Genomic DNA, 15,762 nt, shown 5'->3' with positions numbered 1-15,762 from the left:
GGCATTTGTCAGTTGATTTATCAGCTAATGTGCCAGTGCTGGTGAGTGATGATGAGCTGGGAATCAATCTGAAAACAGCATGAGTAGTTACCCAGGGAATTTACTTCTGGTGTTGGTGACAATAAATGTCAATCTGAATTAGTGGAATATGATGGCACAAAAGTGAAAAGGAAACTCTCTGATCTTTTATGGATCCTGAGCTCTGTCTGGTCTTCCATGTTTTTATTAAGCAATGATTATTTGTCATTTATTATAATAATAGTAATAAGAACAATATTAGTAATTTATTTGTAGGATATACAACATCATTCAGGATAGTTGGGGGCTGAGATACACTGGACAATAGAAGGAAGGGGAGATAAAGGATGTTCTTAGTGCAGGCAGATGTGGAATGTAAATTTTTATTAGTTCTGGTTCTGCTGCCACAGACTGGCTCAGTGCAGCTTCTTTGCACCTTGCTCTTTTCCGTTCCAGGAGCCACAACAGATGATTTTTCTCAGGAAGGGATCTGGGACAGAGCAGGTCTTCAGATCCGGTGTCTGCATGTCTGTGGCATGTTTATTCTGAAACCCAGACAAATGCACAGAGATACTAAGAAATAGTATCCAGAAATGGTTGGGAAGAGGACTCTGCAATATATTTGCACTTAAATGATGAGATTCAACTTCTGCCCCCAAAATACAGATAATAAATAAGAGAGGAGGAAATATTCATATCCCTGTCATGTAAACAGAGAAACAGAGTTATCACACAGTTAAGTGTTTTGCTCAAGATGGCAAAGAGCACAGCTGGGACCTGTGAATCTCTGTTTCTGGTCCTAGCCAAAAACCAAAAGTATATTCTTCCTCACTTTCTCATTTCTGATTTTTCTGTCTCCCATTTGCCTACAGCTCCTTTGCTAACCAAATTTGTGGGCCAGGTCTTTTGGAGGTCGGTACTACCTCAAGCAGATGTCTGAAAATTTGGTCTCTAGGTATTCCCTGGAAGATAATAACAAGCAGTACTTAATCCCTCCAGTATCAAAGCCTATGACTTCCTATTGACTGGCTTTTGCTACTTCCTATAACAGGTTGGCTTTGATTAATAAAGTTGTGTAGCAGGGATAAAAAAATCTCTCCATACTTACAGTTGCATAAAAATCTAAACTTAAAGGTCTAAAATCCACTAGTTTCAGCATTAAAAGAATGAATCTAGTCTCCATATTTTATACACTGGGTCTTTGGGGAACAATTTAATTATCTGTAATATTATTCTCTAAGATCTATTGGCTTTGCCAAAAGAAGTAGTTTAAAATAAGCTGTCCTTTCCGCTGCACTTTCCCCTCTTCCTGACCTTTCTCTTTTTGTTCCTAGAGCACAGACTCAAATCAGGGATTTTGTCTTGCTAATGGCATACAAGGCACCTCCAGTTGTCCTGTTTCAATTCCCTTCCTGTCTTTGTTACACTGCAACAATTCTTAATAGTGAATAGAGCTTTAATTTTAAAGGGCCCTTTGGAAATGTAGTCCTTGGCTAAGTTTTATTAACTTCCTTTTCTTAACGCCCTGTAGACACAGACCCAGCACTGTGCTTTAATAGCATTTACTATGGTGTCTAATTTAGTCATCAGAAATAATTCCTTCCAGTGAGTATGTAGGGAGCCAGGATGTGGCAGTCCAGGGGAGTGGGTGGGCTGAATCATTTATTTCTCTTCTGAATTCGGATGGCACAGCACTTGCAATGACTAAATTAGATTCCTGAAGTGATGATCCTAACATAGGCCCAGTGACCATATGCATTCAGACCAGAAACTGTTTAATGTTTCAAAAAACCCATTAAGTCCCTAATTTTTCCATGCCTTCTCTTCCCACCTTCCTGCTCCTCCCCCAGCCCTGATGGCAACTGGAGCCATCCCTGAACACTTCTCAAGTGTTGAGCAATTGTTTGGTTGCATTTGTATACCGGGATTTCACTGCTGTTCTCTTCAGACTTGGAAATACAGAAACACTTTCTGCACAGATGAAATAGGCTTTGGGATAGGCTGACAGTGCCTTTGCTTTCAGGTGGGAAACCTTGGACTCCTTTTCATGCTCCTCTTTTTCATCTACGCTGCTCTAGGAGTGGAGCTCTTTGGAAAATTGGGTAAGTCTCAAGCAGACCATGCTTCAATGTGAGCCATAGACATGCTGGTTGGGGTTTCTCAAAATCAGAACTCTTCAATAAAGGGACTGAGTTATTTGATGCACTTCATTCTCCCTTCTGCATGATTGATGTAAGAGGAATTTCCCTCTAAATTATTGTTATCCTAGCAGGCCAACAAAATAAGAGCAGCCTCCATTTTCTCTTACATTCTTAAACATTTGCTTTTCCTGCACTCTGTCCCTGACATTGCCTTCAAGATTGCAAGAAAAAGTTTGTGAAATTTTATTTACATCTCTTGCCATGGAATACTGATCAAGAAGAAAGGCAGCACAATGACATGCTGGGAGGATCCCCCTGAGCAGTAGTTACACTGCCTGATATCCTGGGGCTGGCCCATCAGGGATTTTTCCATATTGATGGCAAACAGCCAACAGTTGGGCAGGGTGCTGATACTATTCCTCACCTGAGGTCTTCAGGTTGTGAGTTCATGTTGCTGGTCTCAGGGCTGGTAGTGTGTCCTCCCCTGAGTGTAGCGCTCTGCGCTCCCTTGTTTTTCAGTGTGCAACGATGAGAACCCCTGTGAGGGCATGAGCCGCCATGCCACCTTTGAGAACTTTGGGATGGCCTTCCTCACACTTTTCCAGGTGTCCACGGGTGACAACTGGAATGGGATCATGAAGGTAACTGGGACTTGGGGCAAGGATCTCCTGCTTGTGGGGAAAGAGAAATTCTGATGTGTGGTCTGTTCAGCAGAGCTTGGGCTAGCAAAGGGAATGGAACAGAACACAGAAGCTGGGTTGCTAGATAAGGTCCCTTCTTGGTCCAGAGTCTCTCTCCCCACTATGGTAATTCATCTAGTCCTAGAGACATCTGATTGAGAAAAGTGCCCATTTTCCTTGGGGGAGAAACAAGAAAATCATTTCGGCTGAGGGAATATCCAGTGTAGTCAGGACTGCACAGGACATGTACGTTGGACATGGCACTCATCTGCAGAGCTACCAGGAGAACACAAAATAAATACTTCCTTCGGACAACATGGAGAAAGGAAAGTTCTTTCATCACAAATGGTGTTTTGAGAATAGATGGGAGAAGGTAGTACCAGCCTGCTCATTTTTGGTCTTGTTCACATGTGTGGGGCTACAGTGGCAGCAACATGTCATGGTCTGAAAGTTTGCTTCATATGCCTTTGGATGGTGTCCCAGATTCTTTGGGGAATTATGCCAAAAGGTATGGGGTGATAGAAGTGTCCATCTTGTTCTTTCCATTAGCATCAGTGTTTTTTGACAGAGACAACAGCCAAGCTTCTGTTCTTACTTTAGTCTTTCCTTCCTTCCATTGTTCCCTCTCAATCCCAACTTCCCCTCAAGGATACCTTGCGTGACTGCAGCCACGATGACCGGAGCTGTCTCAGCAACCTGCAGTTCATCTCCCCACTGTACTTTGTCAGCTTTGTGCTCACAGCCCAGTTTGTCCTCATCAACGTGGTGGTAGCTGTGCTCATGAAACATCTTGATGACAGCAACAAGGAGGCCCAGGAGGATGCAGAGATGGATGCTGAGCTTGAGATGGAAATTACTCATGGGCTGTGCTCCCACAAGTCAGGCTCTCCAAATTCAGGACAGGCAAAAGGAGCAGGAGCAGGAGGAGGTGGTGGTAGAACAGAACCCGAAGGACATCTGTGCATGAGATGTTACTCTCCAGCCCAGGTGAGTACACCTTTAAACTTACTAACCAGACTGCAGCAAGGAGCTGTGGGCATTAGCTGGGCAGCTCAGATTATTGAGGGCTTAGCAGTAGCAGAGTCTTCCACCTCAGGGTGAAAGGTTTGTTTTCAGCAGTAGACTTCTGAGTTGATAGGATCATGTAGGGACAAGGCTATGACAGCAGTGTGTCCTGTTCATTGTCATCATGGTGTAGGAACCTGAGGGCCAGCAGAGGAGGGATGGAGCAGATCAGCTAAAGGTGTGACAGGAGCAAATTTGAGAGGGGAACTCAGGAGAAGAGTACAGGAGAAATGGCAGATCAAGAGTGAGTGACTCCAGCAGAGCTGGAAGGGAGACGTGAGCACTGAAAGTGAGTCAAGACTGTCCCTCCTTATTTTTTTATTTTTTTTATTGAACTCTGGCACCTTTACACACCCTGTGGAGCAAATGTTCCCCCCAGTGACCCTGTGCAAGTACCTGCAGAACAAGATGCTGCTCCAGATGAGTCAGGGTGGAGAACCCAGCCCCAAATTCACATGAAACTTGAAAGCAAAAAACTCGACATTCTTAAAATGATCTCTCCCATCCTCCCCCCTTTCTTGTCCCCTAGGAGAACTTATGGCTGGACAGTGTCTCTTTAATTATTAAGGACTCCTTCGACGGGGAGTTAATGATCATCGATAACCTATCGGGCTCCGTCTTCCATCATTACTCCTCGCCGGCCATGTGCGAGAAGTGTAACCATGACAAGCAAGAGGTAACCTGCGTACGAGGATGTGTGAGGGGACTCTTCCCCCCAGACCTGCACACCCACACCCACGTGCCCGCAGGTCGTCCCATGTGTGCTCCTCGCTGTAGATTGTGTAGACAGTAGAGCTTGTTGACCTGTGTTTGTTATCTGTTGTGAAGTGCTGGTACTGCCTCTAGTACAGGCCTGCCCTCCTCAGCCACACATGGATGTTTGAGGTGGTGGAAAAGTGAGACGTGACAGGACATGTGTCAGGAGGGACTGAATGACCTGTAGCGAAATGACTATGAAGGCATCCCTTGGCAGCTCTTGTTGTGTTCAATTCTGCAAAAGTCTAGGTTCAGGCTCATGTTGGACAGAGGACTTTAAGGATCTCACCCCAATGAGACCACTCAGGAGCAATTCAGTGGGAGATTTAGGCTTGTGTTTTGTCGTCATTTTAAGCATGTGCTTGCTTATTCCCTATTGAGGTCAGTTGTGGTAGATCAGTTAAGCACATGTTTAAATGTTTTGTTGAATAGTGTCACATCTGTGAGCAAGGATTTGTTTGTGGTGAAATTAGTTAGTTAGTTTGAAATCAGTTAATTAGTGAAATAAGTTAATTTGTTTGAGCAAAAACTAAATAAAGTGAGCCCACTGAGAAAGTTTGTTAGCTGACAAATGGGTTGTTGCTAAGAGCAGGACCAAATGGCTTAGACTTGAGCTACTAAAGTCGGTAGAGGCTTTGGAAAACTCCTTCCTAAGCAATTAGTCTTTTCACGTTGTGAAACTTGAGGAGCAAAATAGTTTGGGAAGGGTTAAGTTAGTAGCAGAACTAATTTAGTTCTGAAATCATTTTATTGTATGTAGGTGCTCTGATTTTCTGTGGTCAGACTTGTAGCAGTGGTGTGGCTCTTCTGACAGTAAATTGGTACATCAGTGGCAAACTTCACGCTCTCCTTCCCCATAACTGACTTGATATGTTGTTATAACTTATAAAGGAACAAGGAAACTTGGGCAAAGAACTCTTATTGGCAGATCATTCTATTCATGTTTGAAGAAGCAATATTTTGTTTGGTCTCAGATGCCTAGTTCTGATGCTCTGATATTTTTCCAGCTTCTCAGCTGTCTGCTTTTCCCCATTACTTCCTTTTGAAACTATAAAAATGCAAACATTGCTGTAGTTTATCCTTATTGAGACACTTTGCAAATGAATTCCGCATTAATGCAACCAAATAACTAGTTTTCAATTAACTGCAATTTTCACTGCTTTACTTAAGTCTTTATGTTCAGCAATTGGTGCTCAGCTTTCTCAGCAAATGAGGTATAAGGCAGTCCAGAATGATTGCCCCCAAGTCATGTCATTTGCAGCTAGTTTGCTACATTTGAAAACCTCACAGATAGTCTTCAGTATCAAGCCTACGAGTGAAGACAACTCATTTTCTTACCTTTCCAGCAAAGAAACTTGATTAGCAAAATCTTCAAATGCAACTCACAGCCAGAGCAAAGAATTTGATGTAATTATCACAACTGAAAAATTATTCTTAGATCATACTTTCTAATGGGTGTTATAGAGCAGTAAATTACTTTCAAAAATGGTGTTTCAATACATCTAAAATGTGGAATTGAAAAGAACTTATCTATGCAAGAATCGGTTTAGTAATAAAATACAAATTCTTTATTTTGGATTATATGATTCAAAGTGATACTTTAGGATTTTAAGCCAGGACTGACCATGACCTTCTCTTCATATTTCAAAGTAGAAAAAAGAAATTGAGGAAATTTAAATAGTAAATCACTATATGGAGTCATAGCTAACATCAGCAAAGCACAGAGTCATTAAATTCTAGTGTACTCTGGTACATCAATATACCCAAATGAGCATTGTACACAGACTGAATTGTACAGTCCCAGAAGAAATTGACAGCAAGTTACATAGGCAAAACTATTTATCCAGTGCTCTTAAGCGTGCATGTGTGTGTTAGAAAAACCAGTATGCTTGCTGTCCTCCCGATCAGCCTTAAGCCACCCTTCTGACAAAAATCACATATTAGGCAGAAATGTCCACTCCAATTTCATTGGTAGTTTAATTCACCAAGATGATGAGCACAGTGGATGGACACAACATTTAAACGTATGCTCAAACTTGTTAATGTGTGCTAAGCTATCGTGGCATTGAGCAGAAGTGCTCAGTGGCTTTCCTAATTATGCTCCTGATACTTTATTTTCAAACCAATTATTTGTACAATTAAGGATTTTTGTGATTGTGGGTCTGTTCCTAAAGATATATCTGCAAGTAGTTGTTTTCCAAGGGATATCTGTGCATTGTTCAGCATCTCAGGCTGATGCTCCTGGCAGGTTTCATGGATTTGGATCTATTCAACAGCCCTTTCTTCCTCACTGCAATTTAAATTATCTTTTTGTTCCTCATCTTTAGTCAACAAATTTTAAAATTTTCTACCATAAGGGAAGCAAAAAGATCAAAACCTCCTTTTTTTCATGGTGCTAAACTCTTCTCTTGTCATTTCTATCCTTTCACTCTTGGGATGGTTGACAGACTTCTGTACATGGATGACTGAAGTGTGTTTAGCCATGGTAGGAGTTTGTCAGTGAGCACCAGTGAAATGTGTTTTCACACCTGCAGTTTATTTAGTTGTGACGTTGTTGATTGTGGGTTTTATGTAGATCTCAGGGTGGTCAGAATTTTCAAGCAAGTGGTTCAGTGACAAACTGACTGTTCTGGCTTTTGTTGAAATCCTTTTTTATGGATGGCAAAGGTAGTCACAGATGTTAGCGCATGTCATGCTCGCGTCTCTACAAGCACAGCTGCAAGGCTGCTTTGGTGTAGCAAGCATTTGGGAGAGTAATAGATGAGTACTCACATTAAGTGGGACTGAATGAAGACTCTGCTTCTCTGCAGCAGTTGTTGCTGACTGGCAGTTGTGTAGCATCCCTGGCATAAGTTCATTGCGGGCTCTCTATGTGTTCATGCTCTGAGGAGCAGTTGTTGGTTTTGGGCTCTCTCCGTGTCTCTCTCTCTGACACATGTTCCTGTGTAAGAATAATATCTCAAATAAGGATGTTATTTGTACACTTTATTTAAATCCAGTTCCGGTTTTCCATTCTGTTTGTTTAAAGTGCATTATCCCTCTGATGGAGACCTCTTCCAGTCTCTGGCATTGGCAGAAGCCACTAAACTTCCAGCTCAAAAGTCATCTCTCCAAACGTTTCACCTGCTGTCATGGTGCAAGAGCTGTACCTGCCTCTTGCAAACACAAACACATGGCCAGAAGCTGTCCCGACTGAGACTACCCAGATACAGCCCTCAAGAGTTAGCTGCTGGTGGTGCAAACTTCTGGCACTCCAGAGACCAGTGATGGAAATCCAAGCACAGGAGGGACAGAGTAACTGCTTAGGCTGGTAGAAAAAGATGCTTTTCAGGCATTGTGAGAAAGAGTTGTCAGGCAGAGGGGATTTAAAAGCTTGGAGGAAAAAGGATGGGAGAGGGGCACATGTGGTATGAAACAGGCCAAAAGATGAAGCAAGGTCAGGCATGGGACTGGAGCAGAGCTGAAGCACAAGAATGAGAGAGATGCAGTGGTCAGACTTGCTTTCAGAAAGCAGGAGAGCTCAAGTGTGGGTGTGTGGGAGGGGGCTGAGTTTAGAGATGGAGAACAGAATGGAAGACGGTGCTAGGTAAGATCTTGGGTAGGTTAGAGGAGAAGGGAAAGGCAAGATGCAGGAAAGCTGGAGAGAAACAGGGTTTCAGTAATGAAGGTAAGAGAATATGAAAAGCATGATACTGGCATGGATTGCAAAAGGCATGACTTTCCCTGGAATGAAAGCCCCTTCATGTTTAAGCAGGGCTGTCTGTGGTGCCTTCCTCAGCAGAGCCGGTTGCCCTGTCACCAGCTGAGGGACCCCTCTGCCTGCCTGGCTTTTTTTCCAGGGCCTTGGGCAAGCTCTACCACTGTGACAGATACAGGACTCGTTCCTCCAATTCTGGCACTAGAGGAGCATGGACTGGTAGCAGCCTGCTTGCAGATCATGTATTCAACCTTTCTTAAAAAATGAATTCTCCTGCCCAGCCCAGTTCTGGGTTAGACAGTTCCTGATATATCCAAGGAATATAACCTAAAATTGATTTTGGGTCTACAGGCTCTCACTTATCCACCATCAACAGTGTGACTGCTTGAAATGTGGATTCCAGGCATGACCTGTGACAGCTCCTTTCCCTTCCTGCAGGTCCAGCTGGCTGAAATGGAAGCATTATCCCTCAACTCAGACAAGTCCTCTTCCATCCTTCTAGGAGATGAGTCAGACAATCGAAATGCTGCTCAGCTGAATCCTAAGGAGATCAAGGTTAGCCTCAGACAGCCATGGGCATCTTACACCCTGTGCTGTACTTACGCCCCTTCTCATTTCATGTGTTCTGTATTCATCCAGGTGTCCCTGCTGAGGAACATAATTCTGGTCATTTTTCAAGAGCTTCTCCATAGAGACATACTGTGGAGTAGGATTTGAGGAGAACAAAAGAATACATGTATTTGAAAGTTCTCTTCAGTACTGTTAGTAGCTTCCTCTGAATTAGTCAAAATGCAATTGGCCTGGAAAATTGAGCATCTCTTAGCTGGGTTGAAGAAGTTATTATCAGAAACTGTTCTTCTTGAGGCTTTGAAAAGTCTGCTCTATCATCTTCCATTAAAATTCACTTTGTCCTCACTTATTTTTTCCAGCAGGATGGCCAGGACAACCCTGACTCCACTGGGGCAGACAATCTGGGGGAATGCCTGCTTCCAGCATCCAGTGATGATGGCTCTACAAACCCAGACAGTTACCTGTGTGAAATGGAGAATACACCTTTCGACTCAGTTCAGTCTTGGCTAAAGCATGAAAGTACCAAAGGTGAGCAGGGCTCTCATTCTCCAGGTCTGCTGAAACTGTGGGTTGATTCAGCTCTGTTTTTCTCCTGCTTTCCCTCTGCCAGGGGGAGAGTTAATGTGACTTGGGGTTACACTAACCAAGAATTAGCTTTCAGTTCACTAATTTGCTTCAGGAATGGGGGGAGGAGCAGTTCCTCCATTTTTGTTGCTAGTTTTTATATCTTCCCTCAGACATGACTCTGTGCAATATTGTGAAAGTGCTGATCTCCATTTGCAGTAGTGCACCCATGCACAGTCAGAAAAGAGTGAGGACAGATTCTCCCGACGTGCCAGCTGGGTGAACTGTGCTCACTCAGCCCAGAAAAACACTGTTGCCCCCTGAGACTAAGTAAAGGTTCAGGGAACACATAACACACATCTGCCCTTGGTGGAAGTGCTCCAGTTCTACTCTTGAGCACGCCCTGGTCTCCTGTGGTCCCCAGCTTTCCCAAACCACCACTTAATTTATCTCCCTTCATCCCTTGCCTTGCAGGATCTGGGATGAATGTCCTCAGGCAGCAATATATACTTGAATCAAGGCATTATAGCTCAGCATTTCTCTGAGAGAGCAACGGCAGAGCTGGCCTGTTAGCTTAGGGCTCTGAGCTGTGTTAAGTCTTCCTGGTCTGGTGCAGGTTTTTGTGCAAAAAGTGGGATCCTTAGACTGAACACCAGACTGAGGCTTCTTGGCCAGGAGTGCATGTTCCTGAATATCCTTTGTTCACTGGACCTGAGACTTTGCTCAGTGTAATAGCAGCAAAGACACAAAATAAAATCAGAGGACTCTTCAACTTTTTTTTCCCTTCTATTTCTGTTCTCCTCCCCTTTCTTTTGATGCTCTGTCAGTCCCTCCCAGCCCCTTCTCTCCAGGTGCATCTTCCCCTCTGTTACCTGTACCAACAGAATTTTTCCATCCAGCCATCTCTGCCACCCAAACAGGGCCTGAGGAAGTCTCATGTCCAATCAACCTTCCTAAGATCTCTCTGCAAGGCTCGTGGGCATCACTGAGATCTCCAGGTGTGAACTGCTCACTTCTCCATCAGGTGAGGAACCTCGCTTCTGTCTGCTAGGAAAACTCCATTTTCACACCCAACCAAACAGAGGGGGCTGAGCAAGGAGGAGGGCAGAGGCAGGAGAGAGGCAGCTGTGCTCACGGGACGGGTAGCCTGGATAACCTGGGTCTGTAGGAGGAGCACAGTGGACTGCAGAATGCAGAAGGGTAGGGGAGGAGAGAGGGTAGTATAACAAAGTGGTCTTGGATAGCTCTCACCCCGTGAAGTCGTTTGTTCTTCTGCTTTGGATCAACTAATAGTTTGACAGCTGCAGTGAGCCCCACATGAAGATGAAATCACATCACTCTGTAGCTCCCCTCTGGGTCCCTGGCACTGGGTGTGCTGCATACACCTGTGTGCACAGCAGCCATGGTGTGGGCCAGGGAGGTGACAGCTGCACGGCCACCTCGGGTCCTTTTAACACTGTGACTGCAAATCGCGTACCTTCTCTGTTGGAATAGGCCTCTTCCCACCTGCATCCTCCACATCCCTTAGTGCCCATCCACACACTGTGTCCCTAAGCTCACTATTTTGCACTGCCCACTTAACTCTCACATCCCAGAAAGGTGCTATCTCTTTCTGAAAAGGCAGCTATTTCTCACTAAGAAAAGAGAAGAACAAAAGCACTGGGGGGGACGTCAGGTGTCTCTGCAGTGTAGAAGATGCAGAGATGAAAGCCCAGTAGAAATCCCTGCTATTGTTCTTGGAAGATACTCCATGAACAGGGGCACTCTGTTCCAGACAAACTGAAAAAATAAAATCAGGTGTTATTCAGCTATATATGACAATACAAATGTGTATAAATCCACCAAGGATAAATTTAGCCTTGGTCTGAGATTGAGTTGTTGCAGTGTTGAAACTTCTGGTTTAAATTAAGACACAAAAGAGGAGCTGGCACACCACTGGGACAAAACTACTGAATTGTTGTAAAGGAGAAATTAGTAAACTTCTGATTATTTGACACAGACTGTGTTGAATAACTATGGAGACTGCTTCAGGAGACTGCTTCCAGTCCTACATGCATCATTCCAAGTGTAGTGTCCCAGTGATGATCACACAGTGCAGATCAATTTCCTAGAAACAACTAAAATGCAGCTCAACTAGATGAGCCCTGATACAAGAAAATTAAGGCTGTTTCCTCTTCCTGCTGGAAGAGGACTGCACCTTTGTACCTAAATGCAAGGGTAGTTCCTGCTAGTGCTGGTCCAAAGAACCATGGGGCCTCTTTTCTCTCCCCAGATATTGCTGATTTTTTAAATGAGAGGAGGCCTGTACAGAAGCTCCTTGATTCCTGTGCAGCTGGTAGATGTGTCCCCAGTCTGTGTGGCAGGTTTATAGGCAAGCCATGAGTGAGGACCTACAGGGAATCTTTGCTCTGGTGCCTCCTGGACCATCAGGGAGAGCATGGTGGTGGGTGCTGCAGGGCTCACAGACACAGCATCCCTTCCCTTTGGTGGAGCAATTCACGTGGGAGGGGCAGATTCATTCTGAATCCTTTCCTCCTCCTTACCCAGGAAGAAATCCCCGTGGCAGGCTGCACGGCTAGTGCTTTGTAGCATTGCTTGGTTTATGGCTCCCTTCCCAAGCAAAGGAGAGCGGAATGGAGCTTTCCCCCTTTCTGTAACGGTGGCTTATTTTCACACCCCTAAGCATCCCCCAAAACCAGTAAGTCTCTTGCCCACTGCCCATCTCCTTCCTGAGAACTGTGTTTTCGTGCTGCCGCTCCGCAGTCCCCCGAGAGCGACACGTCGCTGGACAGCCGGACCAGCAGCTCGGCCGGCAGCCTGCAGACCACGCTGGAGGACAACAGCCTCAACCTCAGCGACTCCCCGCAGTGCGCCCTGGACCTGCCGGTGGCTCTGTGCCCCGTGCCGGCGGCGGGCAGCCAAAGACCCCTGGCGGCCCTCCAGTCCCCCGCCTCCCGCCGCCGGAGCCTGCGGGGCCGGGGGCTCTTCAACCTGCGGAGCCTGTGCCGCCACCAGCGCAGCCACAGCAGCGGCGGCAGCACCAGCCCCGGCTGCACCCACCACGACTCCATGGACCCTTCGGATGAGGAGGGGGCGGGCAGCAGCCTGCGCGGGGGCGGCAACAACAGCGAGCCCTCGGAGACGCTCAGCAGCCTCTCGCTGACCTCGCTCTTCTCGCCGCCCCCGCCGGGGCTGACCGCGGTGAAGAAGTGCAGCAGCACCAGCAGCCTCCACGCCAGCCCCTCGCCCCGCCGCGCCGCCGCTCACCACGCCAAGCCCTTCTACACCGTTGACCCTCGGGGCTTCCTCTCGATGCCCTCCTGGGTGACGGACTTCTGCAAGGACGCCCCTTCGCCCAGGGAAGGAGACGAGCCGGATGGCCCCGGCAGACTGGGGACAGGGGACCGCAGCTCCCCGCTCCCTTCCGAGCTGGAGCTGGGAGACGGAGTCAGCAAGAGGAACAGATGAGGGTCCCTGAGGTGCAGGGAGGGAGCATTCGGCCGCTGGCATGGGGAGCATGTTTCACGAGCTTCTCCCTGGCAGCAATTCCAAAGGATTTGCAAGAAAAAGAAAATAGGCAAACAAAAATTTATAAATATATATATATATACGTAAATATATATATATATATATATACACACATATAAATATATAATAAATATTCTGGTACCGTACCTCAGAGGTGTGGGAGAGTGCAAGCAATACGGGAACAGTCCTGCCTGAGGGCAAGACCTGGGCCATCACCCCAGAGACTATAGTGACAAGAAAAGGCCATGGGGCTGGCAAGGACAGGACCCTCCAGCCAGGTGACTGCTATGTGGCAGCTGTTTAGTTATATACATATACATATATAGAGAGATCGATTTATTTATTTTTTTTACTGAAAGATTTTGAATTTCAGAAAGTGCTAGGGAGGAACAACAGAATGGGGGGCCTGGAGGAGCTGCTGCACCAAACCGTGAGGGTGAGGTGAAGGGAAGCAGGGTAAGTGGCAAGAGAAGAGCATCTGGGGCTTGCTTTGTGTGTTTCTGGAAACTTCTTTATTGTTCATGCTTCCATTTCCAAGGTTAAAAATTGTGGGCCAGATCTTCAGGATGAGCATAAATTGGCAAAACATGCTGTTGGTGTAAAGCAGCAGAGTTTTGGCTTAGGGTGAATTCATGCTGATTTACAGCAGGTGAAAATCTGGCCCCAGCAACAGAGAAAAGCAAATAGCCATGGACCACAGGGAAACGTTTTGAGGTGAAAAGCCTTGCTTTGAAGGGAATGTGTGAACACTGCGGGCACGCTCATAGAAGGAGGCTACATGGCTTATTTTTGTTGTTGTTTTGCGGGTTTGGTTTTTTCATTTTCCAAAGAAAGAAAACTACAAAGGGAAAAAAATTACAAGGCTCATGCGGATATTTGGAGTGGGAGAAGTAGGCTGGAAGGGAAGGGGGAGGTAAAAAGGGGAGAGGAAATTGAACTTTTCCCCCTTTTATTTGCAGTAATTGTGATATTTTATTTTAGAAGCCCAAAGGTGCAAAAATTATCCCTAGAGAAACCTATCTGTTATTTTTGTATCTATAGCTATATATATTAAAAGAATACAAAACCTAGAATATTAGAAAAGACATAAAAGCAAAGGGGCTTCAACAACACAAAACACAGTCAGTCCCTTGACTGAGGGCTAACCCTGTTCCAGGTTCCAGTGGGAAGACCCTGCAAGGACATCCTCAGCTCAGTGGTGGTTCTGTCTCCTCCCTAGCATCATCCTCTGGCATTTTCCTGGTTTGCATCAGTGTAGCTGGGACCAGAGTCCTAATCAGTGCCAAACGTGGGCATGGAGAGCAGCGAATATTGATTGGAGAGTGTGGGTGTGTTTGTGTGTGCATGCCATTGTAAGGATGCTGATGTGTGCTGTGCCCAGGCCAACGAGCTCACCAGCTGGAGAGATGGGTGAGAGGGACAAGGAGAACTGCAGCTCTCCTTGTCTCTGCCTTGCAGGGCAGTAGGAATGGGGAGGATTGCAGAGAGTGAGGGCATGACCAGCCTCAGGTTCCAGGATTCTATCCAGTATGATCCTCTCCCAACGTGGTTGCAACAAGGCTTCCAGAGGCTGCATCCCTCCTTGCTTTTCCAGTGGTACAACTGCACAAGTCTCCTTCCTGGCAGGGCCAGCCTGAATCTCCTCCTGCAGCAACTCCAAGATTTTGTACCCTTCCCAGATTAGCAAGTGGGTAGGAAAACCGACCATCCGGGGAACAAAGGATTCTGGATGTCATGTACCACCCCAGGGATGTTCCACTCAGGTGTGTCAGAGAAGACAGATTGAGAAAGGCAGCAGGGAGATGATAGCAGCCTAATGGAGACAGAAATGTTTAGAGCACTGAGGAGAAGGAGCAGGGCTCCCTGTCCCATTTTTTTCCATCAGACCAAGAGAGCCTCTGCAGCCCTTCCAGAGGTCTCCCAGCTGGCCTACGAAGCATTGTGAAGAGGGCAGCACAAAAGATGTTCTGATTTTATTGTGACCTGTCTGACTTTAAAGCAGCTGTTGCATCTTACAAACCAGGGTTGTAAACAGCGAGCACATCACTTGGGACCAGCAGCCAGGAAAAGGATAATTACTGTGGGGACTTAATTCATTTGCTCTGTTGCAAGTGTGCATGCTGACTGCAGGGAGGTCAGACCTGTGAGTAGAGGACAGGAGAGCCTGGGTCCTTGTCCTTGCAGAAAGGATGCAAATACAGATTTATTAAAGCAATAATAAGGGTCTTTAAATGCTTTTTTTGCACTGGTGGTTCTTTAAGTGAGTTGCCCCTGCTCACTGTACCGTGGGCAGAGAGGAGGGACACGACACAAGGTTTCACGTCCTCAGGGAAGGAAATCAGTCCCTGAATGGCTGAACAATGAACTGGGGTTGCACAAGGCTTCGACCCAAACCCAGAGCTGCTTTGAAGCCAGAGGTAGGGCTTACCAAAAAACCCAAAGATTTGAAACCCATCCAAACCCCAGACACTTCAATGCACAGGATGCTCCTTGGAAGTTTGTCATAAGAGAACACAGAGGTGGGACTCCAAGCTGTCCTGGCAGTTGTATGGGCTGTGAAATGTTTCAACTGAGCAATGGGAGAGACATCAGATACTGGTGGAGTGCTAGAAATTACTCCAATATTTGGTCATAAGAGAAGCATGGCCTGCACTTGGGATAGCTGGGAGGGAAGAAGGGTAAATGGATGGTGGTAGTGACCTCATGGGGTGACTACAGCCCCTTGGATGGATACCTCTAGGCT

The 15,762-nt window shown here is 46.0% G+C and overlaps 1 protein-coding gene across 6 annotated transcripts in view; it reads left to right on the top strand.

Annotated features, from left to right (window-relative positions):
• The window catches only part of CACNA1I (calcium voltage-gated channel subunit alpha1 I), a 164,548-nt gene extending 149,297 nt beyond the window's left edge, over positions 1 to 15,251 (top strand). For 2 of the 6 annotated variants that reach the window (XM_038154692.1, XM_038154693.1), the window contains 8 exons: positions 2,042 to 2,120; positions 2,679 to 2,800; positions 3,488 to 3,826; positions 4,434 to 4,580; positions 8,796 to 8,912; positions 9,287 to 9,455; positions 10,319 to 10,515; positions 12,255 to 15,251. In XM_038154692.1, coding sequence (XP_038010620.1) covers positions 2,042 to 2,120; positions 2,679 to 2,800; positions 3,488 to 3,826; positions 4,434 to 4,580; positions 8,796 to 8,912; positions 9,287 to 9,455; positions 10,319 to 10,515; positions 12,255 to 12,959 — 1,875 coding nt within the window. In that variant the 3' untranslated portion in view covers positions 12,960 to 15,251. Of the gene's footprint in view, positions 1 to 2,041; positions 2,121 to 2,678; positions 2,801 to 3,487; positions 3,827 to 4,037; positions 4,168 to 4,433; positions 4,581 to 8,795; positions 8,913 to 9,286; positions 9,456 to 10,318; positions 10,516 to 12,254 lie in introns of those variants that run through there. The other 4 variants (XM_038154694.1, XM_038154696.1, XM_038154697.1 and 1 more) reach the window with 4 other exon arrangements.
• Positions 15,252 to 15,762: the final 511 nt, after the last annotated feature.

The sequence above is a fragment of the Motacilla alba genome, chromosome 1A (genome assembly GCF_015832195.1).
Source record: "Motacilla alba alba isolate MOTALB_02 chromosome 1A, Motacilla_alba_V1.0_pri, whole genome shotgun sequence".
In the NCBI taxonomy this organism is placed as follows: Eukaryota; Metazoa; Chordata; class Aves; order Passeriformes; family Motacillidae; genus Motacilla; species Motacilla alba.
This window is presented reverse-complemented; position numbering and strand designations above follow the sequence as displayed.